This window comes from Diabrotica virgifera, chromosome 3, assembly GCF_917563875.1.
Source record: "Diabrotica virgifera virgifera chromosome 3, PGI_DIABVI_V3a".
NCBI lineage: Eukaryota > Metazoa > Arthropoda > Insecta > Coleoptera > Chrysomelidae > Diabrotica > Diabrotica virgifera.
This window is the reverse complement of record NC_065445.1, coordinates 67,007,688-67,033,482: the sequence shown is the minus strand read 5'-3', so window position 1 is coordinate 67,033,482 and position 25,795 is coordinate 67,007,688. Positions and strand designations below refer to the sequence as shown.

At 31.2% G+C, this 25,795-nt stretch overlaps 1 protein-coding gene across 1 annotated transcript; it reads right to left on the bottom strand.

Moving 5' to 3' along the window:
• Window positions 1–1,783: 1,783 nt before the first annotated feature.
• On the bottom strand, window positions 1,784–25,478 carry LOC126881878 (protein windbeutel). Its single transcript, XM_050646528.1, has 2 exons — window positions 24,741–25,478; window positions 1,784–13,358 (listed from the first exon to the last, which is right to left on the bottom strand). Exons 1-2 carry the CDS (start codon window positions 25,290–25,292, stop codon window positions 13,155–13,157), a joined length of 756 nt encoding a protein of 251 aa, XP_050502485.1. The 5' UTR covers window positions 25,293–25,478; the 3' UTR covers window positions 1,784–13,154.
• Window positions 25,479–25,795: the final 317 nt, after the last annotated feature.

The window sequence follows — 25,795 nt, the reverse complement described above, 5'->3', positions numbered from 1 at the left end:
ATAACTTCTTACGTGCGTATGTATAAAGTACACAGTCTTTTTAAAATATATTTCCAAATATCTCGTTGCTTGTCCTTATCAGCTCCCCTATTATGTGCCATTATTGTCCTTTATTATTATTTCAGTTGTTTGGTGATATCTTCTTGTACTATAATTCTGATCTCACAATAATAGTAGTGTAAATTTAAAATCGCGACTGAATTCCAGTTAAGGGTGAAAATAATGGGGGTGGGAAAATACCCCCCGGTTCAATTAATATATTTGATTGATTTTCGTTTATTATTAACTTTACACCATAATTATTGTACAGTTGGTTCCTAAAAAAACTGATACGACTCTTAGTAAAATTTGATCATTTTGAGCAGTGTATGATTGGTCTGACATTATATTACATTTATTATGACAGACAAATAATAAAATAAACAAACAAACAGCCATTTTTTGAGATTGAAGTTATCTGACAAATTTTAAGATTTGGCAGTGGCAGTGACAGTGACAATATGTAAATAATAAGTATTTATCCTTCAAAATATAATAAATTAAATATAATTAAACTCATATTCATTATATCACACCTCATCAAAAAGCTTTTTACAAGAACATAGTCAGCGATTTTGATATGGCTTAGAGCCAGACTACATCAAGATCGCCAATAAATCGTGCTGGTTATTGCGCTTGCAGCGAGACCAAAAACAAAAAGAAGAAGAAGAAGAAAGTTCACTGCTCAATTTTCTACAAAATACGCTTTAAGAGTCGTATCAGTTTTTTTTGGAACCAGCTGTACATAAACAACAATAGGGAGAATTATATTTTATACAATTTTAATCTTTTATTTTTCTTTCTAAAATCAATATTAGAGGACGTACATATGCGGTAAAGGCGCGAGCGTAAGGCCTTACTGAAATTGTTTTTGTTCAATATCTCGGCCGTTTTAAACTCTTCTACAAAATGGCATGGACTTATAAATTGTTGCAATTTACAATTTCTTATTTTTAATTTTTTTTGTACGGTCTATATTTTCCTAGTAAACGTGGGAAATAGTGACAAACATAATTATTGAATTATGTATCTCCTTTATTATCAACTTTCTATTATCTCTTTATTTCCTACAATTTCTTCCCTGCAAATTTTTTCGTGCGATCGATATTTTCCGAGTTAATATAAGGTTGATAAAGTCAAGACCCACTGTCGATTACCTGCAGACAAATAAATAGTTAATTTATATTAACACAAACGTGATTAAAAAGCCAAATTTCAAATTTAGTCACTCAACTTTTGCGATTAAACTTTGCAATTCAGAAATCTGCACCTTTGACTTTAAAAAATTCATATCTATTATTAGAATAGAACTGAAAGCTTGAAACAGGTCCCATTGTCTTCAAAAAGGTGAGAAATATATACCGTAAAAATTTCAGAAAAATGTATTAAAATATAACAGAGTTGTAGCGAGTTAAACGCAAAAAAACGTGATTTATAATTTTTTTTATTTTTAAGGTAAAATTGCGATTTTGACTAAATATACCTCATTTTTGTTTTTTGCACCATCAAAGGCATAAAGAATGACCAAAACCAGCCATTCACCACACCGTGGTCAGTATCTCGAGAAATGAGCGTTTTTTGGGGGGAGGGGGGTGTGCCGCTCGTCTATACTGCTTCATTGCTCCGCCTATCATTTCATTGCCCTTCGCTGTCATTATGCCAAAATCTATTGTAAGTCTCCTCCACATACTTATAACTAAGATTCAATCATTTTATAAACCTAAGATTAAAAAAAAACAGAACATACTTTTAATACTGTATTTTCACATCTCAAAATAAAACCTATTAACAAATAATATAAAAACAAAGTAAATGCATCAAATGCAAATATACTATCGAAAAAGGAATGCTATTTATCACAAAATAATTCAGTTACAACAGATTGAACATAATTTTCGCCATTAAACTTTTTCAATTAAGATTTCATAAAAAATTAGATCTTCTGTTTACATATTTAGATTGCCTTTAGGAATAAAACAGCACCAAGACTTAAAATGTTTGATACAGAAATTAGTTAGCTCCATTTTTAAGTATGATACAAAAAAAGTTTTTTTACAAAAGAAAAATTATGAAAAATCATAAAAAAATAGCTGCCGGAATTCTGTAAAAAACAAATGACCTATTTTTGTACCAATATGCTTTACTTTAAATAATATCTTACAAACATACAAAGTCTTGTGATAAACATAAATGTAAAATGATAAAAATATGTAAAACCATAATTTTAGTAATCAATAGATTACCAGAGTAATAAATTACAAATATAAACCAGTGGCGGGTCTAGACACTTGTCTTGGGAGGGGAAATTTGCCTTAGGGGGGAAACTTCCAATGAAACACCATCCAAAAGACATAAAAAAGATAAAACCAAACTACATAAAAGACATAAATAATAACTTATATTATGCATTAAGTTCCCTTAATTTTCTTAACTAGAGTGTTTATTGGGTTGAATTTGTCTGTCTGTGGTTTAAGTTTCATGTCAGCTAATACATTTTTAATTTTCAACAATTTTTTTCTGTAATTTTGGACCTTGTTAGGTGGGGGAATTTCCCCTTTTCCCTCCCCGTAGATCTGCCACTGATATAAACAGAATAAGTTGCATCTCTAATTAAACATTGATACGGCATAAGAAACATGGATAAAAATTGAATCTTTCACAAACCAGTAGAATAACTAAAAGCTGCTTTATGAAAAAATAAATAATATGTATCTGCCACCAAATTTAACTTTTCTTTTGGACCCCTTCAATTTCGATCCTCATTACAGAGAACAAGCTGAAAATGTGAGCATTATCATAACGAAAACTTTGTTTATTTACGTATTTAAATTCATCAATAACGTACATCAAGTACACCATGGAATAAAATAAGTCGAGTAATAAATTACCTACGTTAGTTTAAGGTACTAGTACACTTTAGAAGACCAAAAATAATCATTTTTTTCGAGAATTTTTTTTCTCAGGACCTTTATTAAAAATGGACATAAAACTTTTTACATATTAATACCTAACTCGAGAGTACAATTTTTTACCTCTTAAAACCTAACTATTAGAGAGTACCGTGCAAAAACGGGCAATTTTTTCACAAAAAATTATCAAATTTCCTTAAAATCTTTTTTTGCGGAATTTTTCATTAACGGTGGTAAATTGTCACGTAAGAAACCTTACTTTTTCAAATGCCGTACGATTTTTTTGTTTCAAAGATCCCAATCCTGAGATTAATGGTCCACCATCGGAATTACTTTTTTCGAGGCCTCGACTTTGGCGCCCTCTACAATATTAGTGTACGTCCATAAATGCAAAAAGATATATTTTTGGTATTCTCATTCTGTAAGAGTTAGATATTAATATGTAAAAACTTTTATGTTCATTTTTAATAAAGATTCTGAGAAAAAAATCTTGAAAAAATGCTTATTTTTGGTCTTTTAAAGTTAGTCCTGTCGCCAGGGGGGAACGGCCTCCTTAATTCAGATGGACTTACTCAAGCTTTTTTTATGTATTTCGACCCGTAGAACACGAATTTTTTGGGTAATAGTTGATCCGGATGTCGATAAGATTGTTATAAACAAAGAACTTGAGGAATTACATAGCAGCGATTTTTTGCAAAACCAAACATTTTTTTGTATTTTTTGGGTGATTCTCAGCAAAAAATGGTCTTACAAGTTTTTTCGTAGGATGCATAGTTTTCGAGATAAACGCGGTTGAACTTTCAAAAAATCGAAAAAGTGCAATTTTCGAACCGGAATAACTTTCGATTAAAAAATAAAATAGCAATTCTGCTAACTGCATTTGAAAGTTCAAGTCAAACTACATCGGTTTTGATTATCTGCATTGCTAAAAATTAAGTTTTTATTTGTCAAACAAAGCTATAAACACATAGTGTTTCCCGTGCCAAATGCAAGCGTAATATACGTAGAAATTCTGTATACGCGCCTAACCGTTCGATTTCAAATTAGAAATGCCTTGAAAACCCCATTCAATCACTATGTGTTTAAAGCTTTGTTTAACAATAAAAAAATTATTTTTTAGCTATGAAAATATTCAAAGCCGATAGAATTTGACTTGAACTTTCAAATGCAGTAAGCAGAATTGCTATTTTATTTTTCAATCAAAAGTTATTCGGGTTAAAAAATTGCAATTTTTCGATTTTTTAAAAGTTCAACCTCGTTTATGTCGAAGACTATGCATCCTACGAAAAAACTTGTAAAAACATTTTTTGCTTAGAATGACTCAAAATATACAAAAAAATGCTTTGTTTTGCGAAAAATCGCTGTTATGTGATTCCTCAAGTTCTTTGTTTATAACAATCTTATCGACATCCGGATCGACTGTTACCCAAAAAATTCGTGTTCTACGGGTCAAAATACATAAATAAAACTTGGGTAAGTCCATCTGAATTAAGGAGGCCGTTCTACCCCTACTGGCGACAGGACTAAGTGTACTAAGCCAAGTTTTTTAACCAAGAGGAGTGATTCAAATTTACCGCGCTGTATTGCTTGTTTGTAATTGGTCCAACCGCAGGCAAGTTTACTCCACAGTTATAAAATTTTGATACTAATGACATTGGTTTATCAAATTTTGACACTAATGACATTTCATAGGTTAATTAAGTTATATCGGCGATTTTTGTGTTTTCTGTGTTATTCCTTTAATTTTTAGATTGTTAGTCTACTTTTATACTAAAAACCAGTTGTTTTGGAACTCTTTAGCGACATATTAATTTAATACCGGGTGTCCACTTATATTTTCCCCTATTTTAACTGCCTATAACTTCTAAACGGTTCAAGATAGAAATATGCGGTTTTCGCTGAAATGTTTTATTTTAGTAAAAGTTTTGTCTGAATGGATTGAATTTTTTATATCACTTTCAAATACGAAATAAAAAATGGCGGATTTTTGAAAAAAACTTTGTTGACTTTTTTTTAATGGAACACCCAGTATATTTTTTTGTAAATTGAAAGAAAGGTCATTCACCTATCCAGCGATATAAAGTTTTTCAAAATCGGTTGTCAAATCACTGAGTAATTAATTTTTAAAATGAGGGGTGCAACGTGGATATCACATACCTAAATAACATAACTGAGCAAAATGATATTATGTTATGTGATTTCCACATTGCATCTCTCATTTTAAAAATTAATTGCTCAGTCATTTGGCAACCGATTTTAAAAAATTTTATATCGCTGGATAGGTAAATGACCGTTTTTTCAAGACACAAAAAAATATACTGGGTGTTTTAATAAAAAAAGTCAACAACGTTTTTTTTTTTTCAAAAATCCTCCATTTTTTATTTAAAAGCGATATAAAAAATGGTCATTTACCTAAAAACTTGAAAAAACGGTCATTTATCTCTCCAGCGATATAAAAATTTTTAAAATCGGTTGTCAAATGATTGAGAAATTAATTTTTAAAATGAGAGATGCAATGTGGAAATCACATAACTTGGTTAGTTATGTTATTTAGGTATGTGAAATCCACGTTGCACCTCTCATTTTAAAAATTAATTACTCAATGATTTGACAACCGATTTTGAAAAACTTTATATCGCTAGATATAATACCTTTCTTTCAATTTACAAAAGAATATACTGGGTGTTCCATTAAAAAAAGTCAACAAAGTTCTTTTCAAAAATCCGCCATTTTTTATTTCGTATTTGAAAGCGATATAAAAAATTCCATCCATTCAGACAAAACTTTTACTAAAATAAAACATTTCAGTGAAAACCGCATATTTCTATCTTGAGCCGTTTAGAAGTTATAGGCAGTTAAAATGGGGGAAAATATAAGTGGACACCCGGTATAATATTTATGGATTACCGTTGAGGGCCGACTAGATCAACCAAAAAAGAAGATGAATTTGGTTATTATTCTAGTGACTTCCTTGGGTGTGAATATGTCTTTTTAGTTTACTCCTCCTGGTTAAAAAATAAACTATAGTACCTTAAAATAAATATTTGAAGAACGATTGTGACGTCACAATGACGACTTTGAGGTAGGATATCCCGAAAATGGTTAGAGATACTGAAATGCCGTTTTCAGATTTGGATTCAGAAGACAAAACTACATAGGAATCCATCGCTAGGTGGCCTTTAAATATTGCAGGAGCGGCGGCGCACAAACGAACGAACAAACCTTGCGAATTTATAAACGAAAAGTTTTCGTTGAAAATATTTATATGCAATATATTACCTGACAAGTAAGTTGCTGAATCGTGAGTCTAAGCTTAGAATCTACAAAATACTAAATATATCAGTGGTAATATGGAAACGTGGACTGAAACGTGGACCCTCTACCACTGATGAAAATCAACAGATAATATTTGAGCGCAAAAGACTAAGGAAGATATTTGAACCAACTCAATGCTGCGATGGTTCGTGGAGAATTAAAATGAACCACGATATGGATGAACTAATGCAGAGCGCAGATATTGTTAGATTTGAAAGTCACAAAGACTAAACTGGCTTGGTCACCTAGAAAGAATGCCAGATAATCGAGCTGTAAAAGTAATCCAGAGATGGAAACCCCAAGGAAATAGAAGAGGAAGGCCAAGTAAAAGATGGATAGACGACGTATCTAAAACCATGAACATCAGGCAGTGGCGAAAGAAAGTATCCGACAGGGCAGAATGGAAGAAAATTGTTCTTCAGCAGGCCAAGACTCACAAAGGGTTGTAGCGCCATTAGAAGAACAAGATATAACCTGAATTTATATGTTATGTTATGTATTATATTATTGGGTAGACAGCTCAAATAAAACATAGTAAGCTGTCATTTAACATTAATAAAATAAAATTTGTTTGACGTTTCAATTTCGATTTGTCGTTTATTTGTGTCAGCCGAAACGAATATACTCGAAAGATTGTGATATTTTTTTATGTATTTTAGATGAAATTATATGTTTTAAGTATATTAATAAATTAATACATGTAATAATAATCCATTCTTACTGCGTATTTATATATGCTTTTTTTCATGAGCATTTTTCAGTACGTCACAAATGATAGAAAAAAAGGTAAGTCCGTGATAATATACATTTTAGTGACATGACGTTTTAGTTAAATCTGACAGTTGTCACACGTTATTTGCAATTTGGCATAAAAACAAATCAATTGTGTTTATTGCATTTATAAAATGGTATTTTCTTTGATTTGTATAGTCTTATAAATTGTTCAGATTATATTCGTAGATATATTATATAATTCGCAAATTATTTTATTTTCAATTATAGCGCCATCTATTGACAACTAGAATAAATGTTATAAATGTCACCGACGAAATGTAATCACCGACGTGCGTTTTTTTCTGTCACATACAATTTAATGCGTTAGAAAGAAATCGAAAAACTGTGAAGCACTGAAAGATCCTCATAAGAAAAAGCATATCCGCATAAGCTCTTAGCTGGCATTGGTTATAAACGTTTGTAATCAGGATCCTAAATGGGCTGCCCCGAGATGTAAGTTTGCGACATCACAATTTTCGACTTTGAGGTCGGTTATCCCGAAGATGTTTCGAGATATCGAAATGACGTTTTCAGATTTGGGATTAGGAGACAAAATTACATGCGAATACATCGGTAGATCGGCTCCAAGTATTGCAGGGGCGGGCAACGCACTAACGAACGAACAGACTTTGTGAGTTTATAAACAAAAACAAAATTTTTCTTGAAAATTCATGAAAAACATACAAATGTAAGACATTTAGAAAAAAGATATTTGGGCTTGTTTAAAATAGAAGACAAGCACAAGAGTAGTATATGTTGAAAAAACTAAAATTGTAAGATCTATCCCCAGATGGTAGTTACATATATAACCATGGGCGCCCATACCCATAAGCAGGAGGGGGCCGTGGCCCCCCTTAGCTTTTCGGGTGCATTAAACTAAACAAACGAGCATAGAAATCGGCCCACTTAAAAATTTGCTCATTTTTTGATGTCTTATATTTTCTAAACCTGTTGGCCGATTTAAGTGATTTTTTGAACATGTTATAACCTGATTCTTAAGCAATACCATTGTAATATTATTGTTGCAAAACAGGTAAATCTTCATTGTATAACGTGTGTACCAAACTGTGTTTTTTTTCTCAAAATTCGCATCACCCTGTGGAATATTGTAGCATTTATAAAATACTCAAATTAAAATCCAACTATAGCCTCACGTTTTCTTAAAATTCTGTTTTTGATTCATTCGTTTATGTTTAATAATACAAAAGTTAGGTTCTTTAACAACTAGACATGTTCTTCATCGATACACGGTGTTTCTAAATAAGTGCGACAAACTTTAAGGGGCAATTCTGCATGAAAAAATAATGACAGTTAGCTTTACAAACGTATGTCCGCAAATGTTTCGTTTCCGAGATATGGGATGTTGAATTTTTTCTTACAAACGATGTATTTATTGCTCTAAAACCAGTTGAGATATGCAAATGAAATTTGGTAGGTTCTAAGAGATAGTTATTGCGGATTTCTTTACATAAAATTAAGAATTTTATTGAAATGAATTTCGACTCAATTCAAGCTTTCTGCTTAACCCAGGTATAACATACCAAAAGGCACCGCCAGGAGAACATTCCACTTTGCGGTTCAGAGAGCCCATATGAAACAGAAAGAATTTTATATTCACCATTAGCGTGCATACGGGTAATATGATTGGTCATATTGCACGTACGCGCGTTAATGGTGAATATTAAATTCTTAATCGTATGTCAAAAATGTGCAATAACTACGTCTTAAAACCCACCAAATTTCATTGGCATATCTCAACTGGTTTTAAAGCAATAAAATAAATCGTCAGTTTGTAAGAAAAAAATTCAACATTCCGTATCTCGGAAACGAAACATTTGCGGACATACGTTTATAAAGCCAACTGTCTATTTTTTTTCATGCAGAATTACCCCTTAAAGTTTGTCACAGTTATTTAGACGCCCCGTGTATTGATGAAGAACATGTCTACTTGTTAAAGTACCTAACTTTTTTAGTATCCAACTTAAATGAATGAATCAAAAAACAGAATGTTAAGAAAACCTGAGGCTATAGTTGGGTTTTAATTTCAGTATTTTATAAATGCTAGAATATTCCACAGGGTGATGCGAACTTTGAGAAAAAAACACAGTTTGATTGGTACACCCGGTATATAATGAAAATTTACCTGTTTTGCAACAATACTATTACTTTGGTATTGTTAAAGGATCAGGCTCTAACATCTTCAAAAAATCACTTAAATCGGCCACTAGGTTTAGGAAATATGAGACATCATATATGACCAAATTTTTAAGTGGGCCGATTTCTATGCACGTAAGTTTATATATGGTTATCCAAAGTATACAAAATATATTGTGTAACTTCTTCACGTCTGGCTCCCACCTAAAATTTTTATATGGGCGCCCGTGTCTAACACTACCTGCATACCTTTGACAGGTGCAGTCGTTATCAAATAATACCAGTGCATCCATCGATGGTACAAGAGAGTTTTAACAGAAAAAGCATAATACATAATATATGTAGTTAAATGTAAGATAGAGCTTCAGAAGTTGAATCATATAACTAAATAAACAAATTTGTATTTTTTGGAAATAACACCACAACTCTTCGCGATTGAAACGGAATATAGAGGGCAGGTCGAATGCAAGAAAATGGCCGATATAAATGGTATAAACAAACATTCAATTAAGGAATAGAACAATACCGATTTGATTTAAAATATTTTAATGTACTCATAATGCTGAAATTTACTAAAAATTTCATAATAGTGGCCAAATTCCATTCAAATCAACAATTTTCTGGTTTGTTTATACCACTTATAGTAGTTTAAATTTATTCCACCAGAGGTCAGCTACTTTGTATTTCATCGCGAATTGAAAGATTTCTAGTTCAAAAAGTGGTATTCGCTCCGTGCATGACTGACGCGACACCTAGCGCCTTCACCTGACATTTTTGGAGATCACAATTTGAGGTCAAGCTTATGATAAATACATATTGTGAAGTTGCAAATTATCAATAATTAGTTTTTTAACGATACTTTTCCCATTTATGTATAAAATGGATGTAGTATTAAGAAATAGGTTTCTAAAAATTCATCACAATTTATATTTTCAACCCCAAACGGAACAGAAAGGGAAAAATCTATCCCGATTTTTAAACCAGGAAGAGTAATTCAACTTTACCGCGCTGGAATGCTTGTTTGTAATTGGTCCAACCGCAGGCAAGTTTACTCCACTAAATTATGAAATTTTGACGCTATTGACATTTATAATTCATAGGTTAATTAAATTATATCGGCGATTTTTTGTGTTTTCTTAGTTATTACTTTAAGATTAAGTATCATCATCATCATCCTCCTCCAGCCCTTTGCGTCCACTTCTGGACATAGGCCTCCCTCATTTTTGTCCATTGTGCTCTATTTTGAGCACTTTGCATCCAATTTCTTGACATTTTCTTGAGATCGTCAGCCCAACGAGTAGGTGGTCTTCCTCTACTTCTTTTGTCTAATCTCGGCCTCCAATAAGATTAAGTATATCCTTTAGATTTTTAGTCTGCATTTATATAAAAAAAATGTTGTCTTTAGAACTCTTTAGCCAACTGTTAGTAGTCTTATAAATTGTCCGAGATTACTGGATTATCATCGAAGGTCGACATGGTCAACCAAAAAATATGAATCTGGTGATTTCTCTGGTAACATTATTTGGCGTGAATCTGTCTTTTAAGTTTACTCCTCCTAAAAATGTATAAACATTTTCAATTTCTTTGCAACACGAAAATGCGGCAGCTGCATAATACTCTGGTCAAATCTGAGAGTGCAGGAAGAGTCTATACCGGTTTCGGGGGTTGTTTCCCCCTCATCAGTAGTCCCATATCTTCCTCTCTCAGATTCTTCCACGTACCACACTTTGAGCCTTTCCTTTTTTTTAAATCTTTTCTCTAATTTATTTGTCATTATTGAAGATCTATAGAAATTACACTTACTATTTTGGCTATTATTACCACAATTAAATACTTACGCAACAATAAATAATTATTTACCATTTTTGATCAAATTTGTTGTACAAGCAATAATGACAATGACATTACAAAGATACCTCCAATATTGTCATATTTTGCTGCTACTAACGCTGGCATCATTTCAGGGTACCCCCACCATGGTCACGCACAGAGCGAATACAAACATACCACTAAATACTATCTACAATTTCAAGACTCAAAGAAAGCAAAACAATAAAAATATTGATAGAGAGCTATCATGTTTTGAAATATTGCTAGACAATATGGTTTTGAAACTAGTTTCCTGTGGCAATTTTTATATTAATGGGGATAAACCACAACTTAAAACATTTTAATTTCCTTTTTCTCATTTAATTTAATTTTAATAATCCAAATAATTTTAATATTTCGTATTTTGATAATGATCTTTAAAGTGAAAACATCATATTATATAATAATTTTGAATAAAATTGTGGTTTATTCCAATTAAATACAGAAGTCAATTGCTACTAAACTTTTTAAAGATCATTAGAACACTTCTTATAAAAATATTGGTACCATTTCATACGGAAGACAAAAATATTTAATTCTCACTAATATTTACCACCACAGGTACGTACATAAAAAGGATAATGAAGTGGTTTATTACAATTTCACATACTATGACTTTTTTACATTCTCAGCAAAATAAGATTTAATAAAATATTGTTTTTAATACATAATAACAATAATAATATCACAGAATAAAATACAAAATTAAGCGAAAGATGAACTCTTTGTATCATATATTTTGAAAATAATTGTATTTCATAACTTAAACCATCAATTATTATGAATTTAATTTTTATAACTGGAGTGATGATATTACCAGATGTTAAAAATTAAAAAAAAAAACGACCAACAACTTTTAAAGAAACAAATTCTCATAGGATATTTCGCACATCCCGTTCTAAACCATAACAACTCAGAATATTAAAATTTTACAGGAGAGCGAAATCAAAATATTTGCTTTGATTATTTCTTATTATATTTTTTTACTTTAGATAGCATGCATTTAATTTTTGTATCAGTATTTTACCTGTCATCACAACTGGGCTAGAGTGAGATAGGAAAAATATATGTTAAAGAAAGTAACAACTTAAAAATTACATATTGATTCAAAATGCTATAGTTTTCTTCCAAAAATTTGATATACACTTTTTCCCGAAAGAAAAATTAAAACACATTGGTGTTATAGGGCCGCTTTTTGAAGAATTAAGAGCACATGCGTAAAATTTCGGCCCAATGCTTTTTAATGCATTCATGTTTTTCGAATCCTCAGAAAACTAATAAGTATTTTTGAAAAACTTAAATGCAGAATGAAAGATTACAATATCACTGAGGGCCAAATGTCCCCGAAAACTTCTATGATTTTTATAAGTTACATTGGTGAAGAAAAAAAAAACAAAATTTGGTGTAATTTTTAAATTCAAATATGTCATTAAATTTTGTTTTGTTTATTTTAATGGACTTTCGATCCTCGGTAATAATGTAATCTTTCATTCTGCGTTTAAATTTTTCAAAAATATTTATTAGTTGTCTCAGTATTCGAAAAAAAAGTGAATGCATTTAAAAAGCATTGGTCCGAAATTTTGCGCCTTCGCTCTTAATACTTTTTTTAATATTTTCACCAGGAACTAGTGCACCTTCTTGTCCCAAGTTCAAATAATACTGTTTTTACCAGACCATGAGCTTTAAATTTTTAATTGTGACATATTGGTTTGCTCCCTCCACCGATATATTTTAAAGGTTGCGATATAAATATTACAGTTTTTTGAGGGAAAAGATGATGGATGAGAGAAAAATAAAATGTTTGGAGTTACACTTTTGAACTGGATGTGCGATTTGAGGACAGACACAACATGTTTTAAATAAATAAATTGTCATGACATGTAATAGCTTTCATAATTTTTTCAAATGCCGACATTTGCCATGTTGTTGCTCTTATAATCCACAGTTGACTCTTTCACTTGTAGAGGATGCAGATGTACTCATTTTCTTTGTATTTCAATCTTTACCCATTGTATCAGCTCTTTGGCATTTACTTTGAACAAAAACATACATTACTGGAAAAACTATTAGGTATGCAAGAAAAATCCACTTCCATCAGAGTTCAGTCTTTGAGACTTCTTGACTAAATGATTTCAGTATGTTAAGGCGATTAGATAGTTCCCTCTTCTTCTTTTCGTTTACTTTTCCTTCAGATACTATTTTGTTTAGACGTTTTTGTTCTTGGTTAATAAAAGTGTCTCCAGCCTCAATAGTTTTTTTCATGAATTTGATGTATGTTTTAGCAATATCCCTTTCTCTCTAAAAAAACAACATTTTTGTAATATAATATTAATGACATTTTAATAAACATCAAACAACGAGAGTAAAGAGTATTGCTTCAAAAAAGTGATGAAGTCAGAAGCAACCTCCATCTCGTTTGGTGTATTGCTGTATAACACAATTACACAATGTGCGAAAATCATAATTCGACCAACAGCCTTCTTACTGTTTCCTTTTTTTTTTCAACATTAGCAAGCTACCATTTTGCACTTAGAGAAAAGATAAAAAACTGTCTTCAAAGACAAAAAATTACTAAAATTGTAACATCTACTGAATTTAAAGAGTGAAAATTTTGAAGTCAAATATCTCAAGTCAATTTTTGGCGCTTAGTCTAGTGATGTAGGTAAAGTCTGCGTAACTTGGAACCATAAGTATGGGAAACTTTTTTAATATCAATTTTACGCAAAAAAGTTATTCTTTATAAAGTGCTCTCCATAGTCTAAAACCTAAGACGCAATCATCAGATATCAAATTTTATCAACAGTATACGAGGTATGTAAAAAAATATGAATTTCGCTCAATAGTAAAATGCCTTTATATTTCACAATATCGAAAATTGTCATTGAGAAAAGTTGTTTGTAATTAAAAATTGTTATAATATGCATTTACACTCTTCTAAATGAAAAAAAAAATTGAAAATTTTCCTCAAATCACGGACATCCAACATCATTTTTATTTATGATAGCTCCGTTATTATTAATTTTACGAAAAAAGTTATTCTTCATAAAACGTTTTGCATGGTCTGACAACTAAGATAAAATTATAAGATATTAAATTTTGTCAATTTTATACGAGGTATGTCAAAAATTATGAATTTCGCTGAAGAGTAAAGTACCTTTATTTGTCACAATATTGAAATTTGTTATTTTAAAAAGTTGTTCAGAATTAAAAACTATGTTTCTATATGCAATTGTATCCTTCTAGTTGAAATATTGTGAACTATAAAGGTATTTTACTCTTGATCGAAATTAAAAATTTTGACATATTATCTCGTATAAAATTGAAAAAAAGTGATATCTTATGATTGCATCTTAGTTTTTTGACTATTCAGACATTTCTGTAAAGAATAACTTTTTTCGCAAAATTAATAATAACGGAGTTATCTTAAATAATAATTTTACTTTTATAAACACTTTTATAAAAAAGAACTTTTTTATAATAAAATCTTTTTATTATTTATAGGAAATAATATAAAATAATTTAAAGATGAACGATTTAACGATAAGATGCTTAAGATTCCAAAAATTCCAAAAAAGTACTTTTTATAATATCACGGTTTTGTTATTGTACATATATAGGACACAACATGTTTGGAAAGAATATTTAACTTATAAAATATGAATTTTTAGTAGGTGTATTAACTGTTATTTATAATTATGATTCCAAAAATTACACTAGTATAAAATAGTATTTTTTATAATACCACGATTGTTTAAAATGGTATATATAATTTAGATAATATATATAAACTTTTAATTATTTATTAACACAATTAAAAAAAGATACGCAACAGCCGGGTTCCAACTGGGGACCTCTCGATCTTCAGTCTAGTGCCACTGAGGCACCATCAATTTGTAGATATCGATTTATTAACGTACTTTAAAATATCATTGCATTAGTCATATATTTAAAATAGTTTGAAATTAAAAAAAAAAATATTTTTGTCCATACAGTGTGATTGGTCAGTGGAGTAAAGCTTTGTAGATCCGTTATAAGTAGGTAATAGATAGTAATAAAAGTTAATAACAAAAATTGTAGCCAACTTTGATTACAGATTGATAATCAGTAATCGTAAATTGTAAGTTTTAGACAATTATTCAGTCATGGCTTACTTAAAATTTGGAAAGATTTAGACCCGTAATTATTAATAATTTTGCTCTGAAAAATGAAAATATCTCGAAAACTAATAAATTTACACATAGGGAATGTTATACAAAAATTATAGTATGGTAATGGTACTTTTCGATAATGATATAAAATATAGGGTGTTCTATTTAAAATTACTGAGAAAATAATGTACTTGCGTTTTGACTCACCCTGTTACTTGTTACGATTTTCATATAAAATTGGATATAACTTTGTAAATACCCCGTATAACATACCAAACCTTTATATTTTTGTAATCGAAAAGTTACGAAGATTTCGAATATAAAATAAAATACAGGGTGTTCTATTTAAAAAAACATAAGTTTGGTCTGCCACTATGTTATCGAACACCCTGTAACATTCTAACTAATTTTGTAATGTGAAGCTCAAAGTTCGCTACAATTTTTGTTATTAAGTTTTATCGCTATACATTACTATAACGGATCTATGGAGCTTCCACCCCACTAATTAATCACCCTGTATAATAGCAGTTAAATATTGCATTGCTAGCTAGTTTTAAGCTGCCCTGAAAATTTAAGGTGTCTAGGTAGCCTAGAACTATTTTTAAAACGGATTACAAAATTTGCGGAGTCCGTGACACCAACCAAGCCAAGTATATAAAAATGTTTTAAAAATGATGTTGGGTATCCGTAATTTGAGGAAAATTTTCAAATTATTTTTTTTTTAATTAGAAGAGTGTAAATGCATATCATATAACATAATTTTTAATTACAAACAACTTTTCGTAATAACAATTTTTGATATTGTGAAATATAAAGGCACTTTACTCTTGAGCGAAATTCGTATTTTTGGACATACCTCGTATATTATTGATAAAATTTGATATCTGATGATTGCATCTTAGGTTTTAGACTATGCAGAGCACTTTATGAAGAATAACTGTTTTTCGTAAAATTGATATTAAAAAAGTTTCCCATATGGTTCCAAGTTACGCAGACACACTGTATAATGGCCATTATTGAAGAATATAAACACATCAAAAACACAAAGTAAATTAGAAAAGGATATAAGAGGTAAGTAATACAGTAAGAGATGGTAGAAAGTAATGGAAAGAAATTAGAATGAAATGGAATTAATGAAAATATGAACTAATGAAAATGCTTCTACATTAGTAAAATACAGATGACAAGTATTAACACATTCGCGGACACATTTAGATGTAGACACATCTTATACAGAAAGTGACTCATATGCAGTTGTGTCCGTGAATTTGTTAAGTATAAAACTATTTTTAAAACCCGCATCATACATATGCTCCCACATCATACTTAGCTGCTATTATCTGGGCAGATTATCAGAGAATAGGCCATTTTTGGGAAAAGTTATTTACCAGCAATTTTATTGCTGGAATCGAATCTTACGACTGTATGTATTAATAATATAGGTATGCAAAGTCCGCAGATAGTGTGCTACTTTTTTTATAAACAAAATGGCGCCCGAAAATCGTGTTTTTTTCAATTTTTGATCTATAACTCCAAAGATTTTAACTTTACACCAAAAACACTCAAATAAAAATTCACCGTAATTAAATTCTGCATAGAGACGTGTTTTTCCCGATTTACTGCGGCGAAAATTTTCTCCGGAAAATGCGGGTTTTTCCAACAAAATCTTTAATTTTCAACTAAAATTTTAGATAAGTAATTGTCTATCAATAATTAAATATCTTGGTAATATAAAAGCTCTTTTCGTATATATTATAATTACAGAAACCGATGTAAACTGAATGAAAAGTTTAGCAACAATTGAATTGTTAATTAAAAATTTACGATCACTATAATAACCACAATAATTAAGATACATAAGAATAATTATGATTTTTGTATAAAGAGACACTGTACCTATGTAATGTACTTTACAGAATTGAAATTGGACTATTTAAGTGGCCTCAGGAATATTTTAAAATTATAAACAATTTTTTGGCTTATAAACAAATAGTATATCTCGGGAAATATTAAATTAAATTAAATCATGAAAACGGTATTGGAAAAAAGCGGCAGGACGCTTCTTTTAAAAGAAAAACTTTTAATTGTGATAAGTAATTTATGAGATACACCTGGTCAAAGTTGACCGGCATTTACGGCAAAGATATCAACAATAGGATCATAATTTTTTAACCATCACCTTTCTATTTTTGTCCTCATTACTCATTCTCCACACCAATTTTTATATCTTTAAAATAGTCATAACATATTTTATTATAATAAAAACTGTCGATACTACGAGTGAAAATTGCCAAAAATCGCAAAATTTGAATCAAAAATTCGGTTGGAGAAAATGTAATCTCAAAGTTCAAAATCGGTATTCCTTTAAAAAAATTGCATTTTCTCGGCTTCTCATGGAGCAATTGTCTTCATTCTTTTTTTTGTTCCCAAGTAACTCGAGTAGAGCCATCTAACTAACGCATTATTAAATGTCAAATTTGCTTTTGTTTTGTTGTAATAAATGAATTTATTTATTATAACAAAATTTTTAATTTGTTTAAATAAAGATTGTTTAAATAACTATACAGCTTTCAAATGAGAATATTTGTGTTTTTAACGTTAAAAGGTACACATGTAGTAAGTTTATCTAAAAAAAAGTCTACAACTGAAAAAAATATGTAGTTTTCTTTTCTTATAAATAAATTAATCTATTATAACAAAACAAAAGCAACTTTGACATTTAAAAATGCGTTAGTTAGATGGCTCTACTCGAGTTACTTGGGAACAAAAAAAGTATACATTTTTAGTACATTTTTTTAACGTATACCGATTTTGAACTTTGAGATTACATTTTTTTCCACCTAATTTTTGATTGGAATTTTGCTATTTTTGGAAATTTTCACTCATAGTATCGATAGTTTTTATTATAATAATATATGTTATGACTATTTTAAAGATATGAAAATTGGTGTGGAGAAAGAGGACAAAAATAAAAAGGTGATGGTTTAAAAATTATGATCCTATTGTTTATATCTTTGCCGTAAATGCCGGTAAACTTTGATCGGTTGTATCTCAGGAACCACTCATCACAATTAAAAGTTTTTTCTTTTAAAAGAAGCGCCCTGCCGCTCTTTTCCAATGCCGTTTTCATGATTTAATTTAATTTAATATTTACCGAGATATTCTATTTGTTTATAAGCCAAAAAATTGTTTATAATTTTAAAATATTTCAATTCTGTAAAGTACATTAGATAGGTAAAGTGTCTTTTTTTACAAAAATCATAATTATTCTTATGTATCATCATTATTGTAGTTATTATAGCGACCGTAAATTTTTAATTAACAATTCAATTGTTGCTAAACTGTTCATTCAATTTCCATCGGCTTCTGGAATTATAATCTATACTGAAAGTGCTTTTATAGTACCAAGTAATTTAATTATTGATAAACAATTACTAATTACTTATCTAAAATTTTAGTTGAAAATTAAAAATTTTGTTGGAACAATCCGCATTTTCCGGGGAAAATTTTCGTCGAAGTAAATCGGGAAAAACACGTCTCTATGCAGAATTTAATTACGGTGAATTTTTAATTGGGGTGTTTTTGGTGTAAAGTTAAAATCTTTAGAGTTATAGAGCAAAAATTGAAAAAAAAACACGATTTTCGGGCGCCATTTTGTTTATAAAAAAAGTAGCACACTATCTGGGGACTTTGCATACCTATATTATTAATATACACAGTCATAAGATTCGATTCCAGCAATAAAATGGTTGGTAAATAACTTTTCCTTGTATTTTGCTAATCAGCCCAGAGTTTACAGTCAGCGCCAACATACTAGACACATAGAAACATTGAGCTATTACACTCCTGGAACCTTCACTTGTTGTAATGTTTATTTTTATGTCTAGTGACATTTAGAACGTCAGAAAACTGAATATTAACATAGAAAGTTGACAAATAATAGATCAGCTGTATTAAATACAGCTGATCTAATTTTGACGTTTATAGTTGTTGTCATTTTGTTAAAGTTGTAAAAATTTTAAAGTATGGTAATAAAGTTATTAAAAAAAAAGTAATAATACTATTAACTAATGTATTTTTTTATCGAAAAACAATTATTTTGAATAGTTTCTTGACAGTGACATCTGAGAACGGACTGGATTAGCCCATAAGCATAGCAATTAGGTACCTACCCATGTGTCTAGTACGGTGACTCTTACTGTATATTCCACAAAGCAGAACAAGATTTACTTGTTTTCTATTTACATTACTATGGTTTGTTTTTAAACCAAGAGGAGTGGTTTAAATTTACCGCCCTGTAATGCTTGTTTGCAATTGGTCCAACGGCAGGCACATTTACTCCACTGTTATAAAATTTTGACACTAATGACTTTTATCAAATTTTGACACTTTGGCATTTCATAGGTTAATTAAGTTTTACCAGCGATTTTTTGTGTTTTCTGTTATTCCTTTAATTTTTAGATTTTTAGTCTACTTTTATATAAAAAGCAGTTGTTTTTATACCTCTTTAGCGACATATTAATATAAATATAATATTTATGGATTAAAGTTGAGGGCCGACATGAGGTTTGTTCCAACACGACCGAGAACCGTCAGGAAACGGTAACGCTCCTGCGCAGTAAAGAAAATCCGTTCCAACAAAAATATGATCGTCATCGGATCGTCCTTCCCACTGTTCCAACAAGAATTGTGATCTTTCGGTGACGGTTTCGTGATGATCATTTCAGTAATCGGGCAAATGCATAATGTGCTGGTTGGACTGACTTGAGCACTAGGATTTAATTCTTTAAATTTTTTGAGCCTTTGATCGACTAAAAGCACACAAGCTGTCACCAACAAAAATGACAAATATATGATTACCGTCATGGGACGATAACTGGGCGATACAATTACGAACATGCGCACAACAAACGGTACAAGTAGTTTCGTGACGGTTTTTGGGCCGTCCAAAAGTTCATGTTGGAACAAACCTATGATCAACCAAAAAAGAAGATGTATTTGGTGACTTTTCTTGGGTGTGAATCTGTCTTTTTAGTTTACGCCTCCTGGGTAAAAAATAAACCATAGTATATCAACAAGGCAAACAGAATCAAACGGCAGAGATAAGTAGAAGAGTCTGAATGATTTGGGCCGCAGTAGGAAGACTCAGTGATGTGTTGAAAAACAAAAAGATACCAATAAATCTAAAAAAGTGGGTACTTACCACTTGTATTCGACCAGTTATTACTTACGGAATGAAGACCTTTATACCAGAGTTATCAGCTAATATATTAAAAACAACACAGAGGGCCATGGAATGAGCTATATTAGGAGTACCTCTGAGAGAATTTATACAATATGAGCACGTGCAAAGCAGGACGAAGGTGGATGAATTGCACAAATGACATGAAACTGAAAGTAGGACATGTTGCACAACAAAACAATGAAACGTGGATGAGAAACATTGTACATCACCATTGTTATTTAATTTATATAGTGAAGCCATCTCAGAATTAGCGTTGGCCGAAGTCAATGAGGGCCTAATAATAAACGGTGAGCCACTTAATAATATAAGATATGCTGACGATACCGTACTTTTAGCGGGAACACTAGAAGAATTGCAACACCTTGCACAACAACTAAATATACATTGCAACGATTATGGACTAAAAATAAATTTGAAGAAAACCAAGTTCATGGTATTTACAAAAGCACAAAACATCAGAGTTAGACTAGTACTGGATAATACAGAAATTGAGCAAATATCTTCGTACAAATACCTTGGAGCATGGATCACAGAAGATACTGATCAGACAAAAGAAATAAGATGCCGCATTGAAATTGCACGATCCATTTTTAACAGAATGAGGAAACTTTTCTGTAATCGCAATATCAATATAACGCTCCGGATAAGAATGCTTCGTTGTTATATTTTCTCCACCCTTTTGTATGGGGTTGAGGCATGGACACTAAAACAATCCCACATTAAAAACCTGGAAGCATTCGAAATGTGGTGTTATAGACGTATTCTGAAAATATCATGGACATATTGTAAAACAAACGCACAAGTGCTCAAACAACTAGGAAAACAATGCGAAGTTTTAAATTCCATAAAAATCAGGAAGTTGGAGTACTTGGGGCACATCATGAGAGGTGAAAAATACGAACTATTAAGGAATATAATGCAGGGCAAAATCAAAGGCAGAAGAAGCGTAGGAAGACGTAAAATCTCGTGGCTACGCAATCTCTGTGAATGGTTTGGATGCAGTTCAATTGAACTGTTCCGGCGCGTAACCAACAAAATTATAATTGCCAGAATGATTTCCAATCTCCGATAGGAGCGGAACTTTAAGAAGAAGGAAGACTCAGTGATGTGTTGAAAAACAAAAAGATACCAATAAATCTAAAAAAGTGGGTACTTTACACTTGTATTCGACCAGTTATTACTTACGGAATGAAGACCTTTATACCAGAGTTATCAGCTAATATATTAAAAACAACACAGAGGGCCATGGAATGAGCTATATTAGGAGTACCTCTGAGAGAATTTATACAATATGAGCATGTGCAAAGCAGGACGAAGGTGGATGAATTGCACAAATGACATGAAACTGAAAGTAGGACATGTTGCACAACAAAACAATGAAAAGTGGATGAGAAACATTGTACATTGGAGACCACACGAGCACAGTCACAGTAGAGGAAGACCAGAAAAATGATGACTAGAAGACCTCAAAGCAAAAGTGGGGAGAAACTGGCAACAAATAGCACAAAACAGAGAAGACTGGAGAGGTCTTTGTTCACAAGTAGATGGAAAAAGTCCAAATTAGTCCAAATTCTATAGACAAAAAACATATACAAAAGAAATCCACAAGGAAAAACATTTTCCTGTAGTTGGCTGTATACCATTTATTACAAAAAAACATAAAATCCTTTATAAAAGGTACAGTCGGAAAAATGAAAGAATACCCATGAACGATCACATCAATCACTTATTTTGTATTTGCTGTCTTTTTCTATAAATAATAGAAAATGTTATAGCAAATGTCATTTGTAATAGAAAAAGACAGCAAATACAAAATAAGTGATTGATGTGATCGTTCAAGGGTATTCTTTCATTTTTCCGACTGTATATTTGTTAAAATCCCTATACAGGGCTACATCACAGAACAGAACTAGTTTTCGATCGAATGACTGATCATCATCATTGCTTCCGTGAATCTAACATGCTAACCACCAAAGTAAAAAATATTTGGGTAAAAACCCTTTACAATTAATCCGTCATAGGAACATAGAAATAAAATGTGAAATTAAAGATGGATCTTTAAAATATCCAATGTTTCATGCTCTAGGTACCATCATGAAACATTGGATATTTTAAAGATCCATGTTTAATTTCACATTTTATTTCTATGTTCCTATGACGGATTAATTGTAAAGGGTTTTTACCCAAATATTTTTTACTTTGATGGTTAGCATGTTAGAATCACGTAAACACTGATGATGATCGGTCATCCGATCGAAAACTAGTTCTGTTCTGTGATGTAGCCCTGTATAGGGATTTTAACAAATATACCTTTTATAAAGGATTTTATGGTTTTTTATAGATAAAAGAGACTTACGAATAATAACAAACCTTTACTGGAATCAAAGAGCACAAATTGTAATAGATAACGAACCCAGTCCAGAAATTGAAATCAGGAGAGGAGTCAGGCAGTGATGTCTTATGTCTCCATTACTCTTTAATGCATATAGTGAAGCCATTTTTGAAGAAGCATTACTATCTCAAAGTGAAAGAATAATAATTAACGGAAGATCTATTAACAACATAAGATATGCAGTTGACACCGTGCTTATGGTCAGCTCTGCTGAATATCTCCAATTGCTACTAAACAAAACAAACAGTTTCTGTGAAGAATATGGACTAAAAATGAATATAAAAAGACCAAATACATGATAATAACTAAGAAAACAAACATAGAGCCAAGCATATATATATATATATATATATATATATATATATATATATATATATATGTGAATTGTTCGTAAGGGGATTTTTCCACATTCTCTATTTCATCTATTTGATTTCGTACGAGTGGTTGTTAAACCAATAACCTTGGATCTTTGGTTCACTGAGTGTGTTTCAAAGATCTATATCTTATGTTTTTAAATATATATATATATATATATATATATATATATATAATCGGTTCATAACGTTCTATGATGTCTTCCGATTCCCAATCGCCATTGCTCTCGATCGTAGCACATGTCTTCGTTCAAGCCTCTTTCTCCGATTTCCCTATGGATTCCTTCTATCCAGCTTTTCCTAGGTCTTCCTCTCTTCCGCCGTCCTTTTGGTGCCCATCGTAGCACTTGCTTGGGTAATCTGTCTTCTTCCATACGTTGTACGTGGCCAAACCATCTTAGTTGCTTTGTTTTTATATCGTCCATTATTGTATGCTTTACATCCATTATCTCCAATATTCTTGTATTTCTGATTTTTTGTATTCTTGATATACCAGCAGATCTTCTCCAGAAGTCCATTTCAGTTGTTCTGAGCATATTTTCGGATTTTTCTTTAAGTGGCCAAACTTCGCTGCTGTATGTTATAATGCTCTTAACAATGCTGTTATAGATGTTACGTTTATTTTCTTTGGAGATACTTTGGTCCCATAGGATTTTGTTCAATAATGCGATAGCTTTCCTTCCTTGTGTGCACCTTTCTTGGATATTCTTGTCCAACGTTCCATCTTGTGTAATTGTAAGACCCAAGTATTTATATTCCTGACAGTGATTAATAGTTATTTCATTTTCCAACGCTAGATCCTGCTGTATACCTCCAACGCACATATATTCCGTTTTCTTGGTATTCACTTCTAACATACATTTGGGAAATTTACTGATACAAAGGGTTGATAAATACAAATAACTAGGAACCTGGATTTCAGAGAAAAATGATCAAACAACAGAAATAAGGACCAGGATAGAAATAGCAAGAAATGCATTTGTAAAAACGAAAACAATTCTCTGCAACAAAGACCTTAGCTTAGAACTGAGAGTAAGAGCTTTGAGATGCTACGTGTTCTCGATACTGCAATACAGATTTGAAAGCTGTACATTGAAGCAAGAACACATAAATAAGCTACAGTCATTTGAAATGTGGTGTTACAGAAGGATGTTTAGAATAGCATGGACACAGAAGAAAACGAACACGAAAGTATTGCGAGAAATGGGTAAAGAATGCGAAATAATTAACACAATAAAAATAAGAAAGTTACAATATCTGGGACACGTAATGAGAGGACAGCTATATGAAATGCTAAGACTGATAATACAGGGAAAGATAAGAGGCGGAAGGAGTATAGGAAGAAGGAGAGTGTCATGGTTGAAGAATTTAAGGGACTGGTTTAAATGCAGTTTTATAGAACTCTTCAGAGCAGCAGTAGATAGAGTAAAGATAGTGATGATGATATCCAACCTCTGACTGGGCATTTAAAGAAGAAGATGCAAAAAGGCTGAAGAAGGAGAGAAATATCAAATTACTTACATCTGTGTCTAGCTTTGCAACTGCCTTCTCAGCTTCTTTAAGAACAGAATCCTTATCATTAGCTTTTGAAAACTTGTTGGCTAATTTGTCAAACGTTTCCAAACATCCTGGAAGTCCTAGGTAAATGTTAGTGTGGTCTACTATGAATTTCTTCAAGTTTTCATTATTCCATAACATATTTTTGTGAAAAGCAAATGGTTCATCCTCTCCTTGGACAAAAAGTCTGAGAGCTGGTAAATCCTCTTTGGATTGTATACCGAATTTTTTTGCAAATTCTTCGTTTTCTTTCTCACCATAATCTTTGATAGCAACTTGTCCTAGTATTAAGTTCTTGCTATCCACAATTTCGGTAGCGAGAGTGTTAAATACATCGTGTTTGTCACCATAGGGGTAGTTCACGTCGAATTTAACTAAAACAGCTTCAAATCTGGAAACGATTTTGTCGAAGTTGTATTCATCCAAGTTAACACATCCCTTACATCCTTCAGAAACACTAGAAAATACACTTAGCAGGAGGCCAAGTAAAACACTGTAAATATACAATTTGTTCATAACTGTTATCAACGGAAGTTTTACTTTTCCTTAGGGTGTGGTGCTTATGGTTTATATTTTCTTTCAAGTTGAGTTTGAATAGATTTGCAAAATAAATACCGGTGCCACTACCGCTAAGTAGTTTTGACTTAATTTATTTTAAACAAATCAAATAAATAAACGTCATATGCCGACGTCTGACGTCTGTCACTTGGCTTATTGTGATTGGTCGATCAGCAGTCCAATGTTTGTACAGATAATAATCACAAAATAAAAGTTCAAATTAGCCTATCAACTATCAAAGAACCAATTATATTCTAGGACTTCATTAAATTGCGGGGTCTGAGAAGTTAGCTACAGATACAAGGAAATGAAGGCCTAACAGTGTTGCCATGTGTTCTTAGAATAAATTGGGAAAGAGCATGTGATATGTTTTTATTAATTTATTTATTGACAATAAATGTAAAACATTAACTACATATGTAGATAAAATAACGACAAAAATTTTTAAATTTTTAATTTTT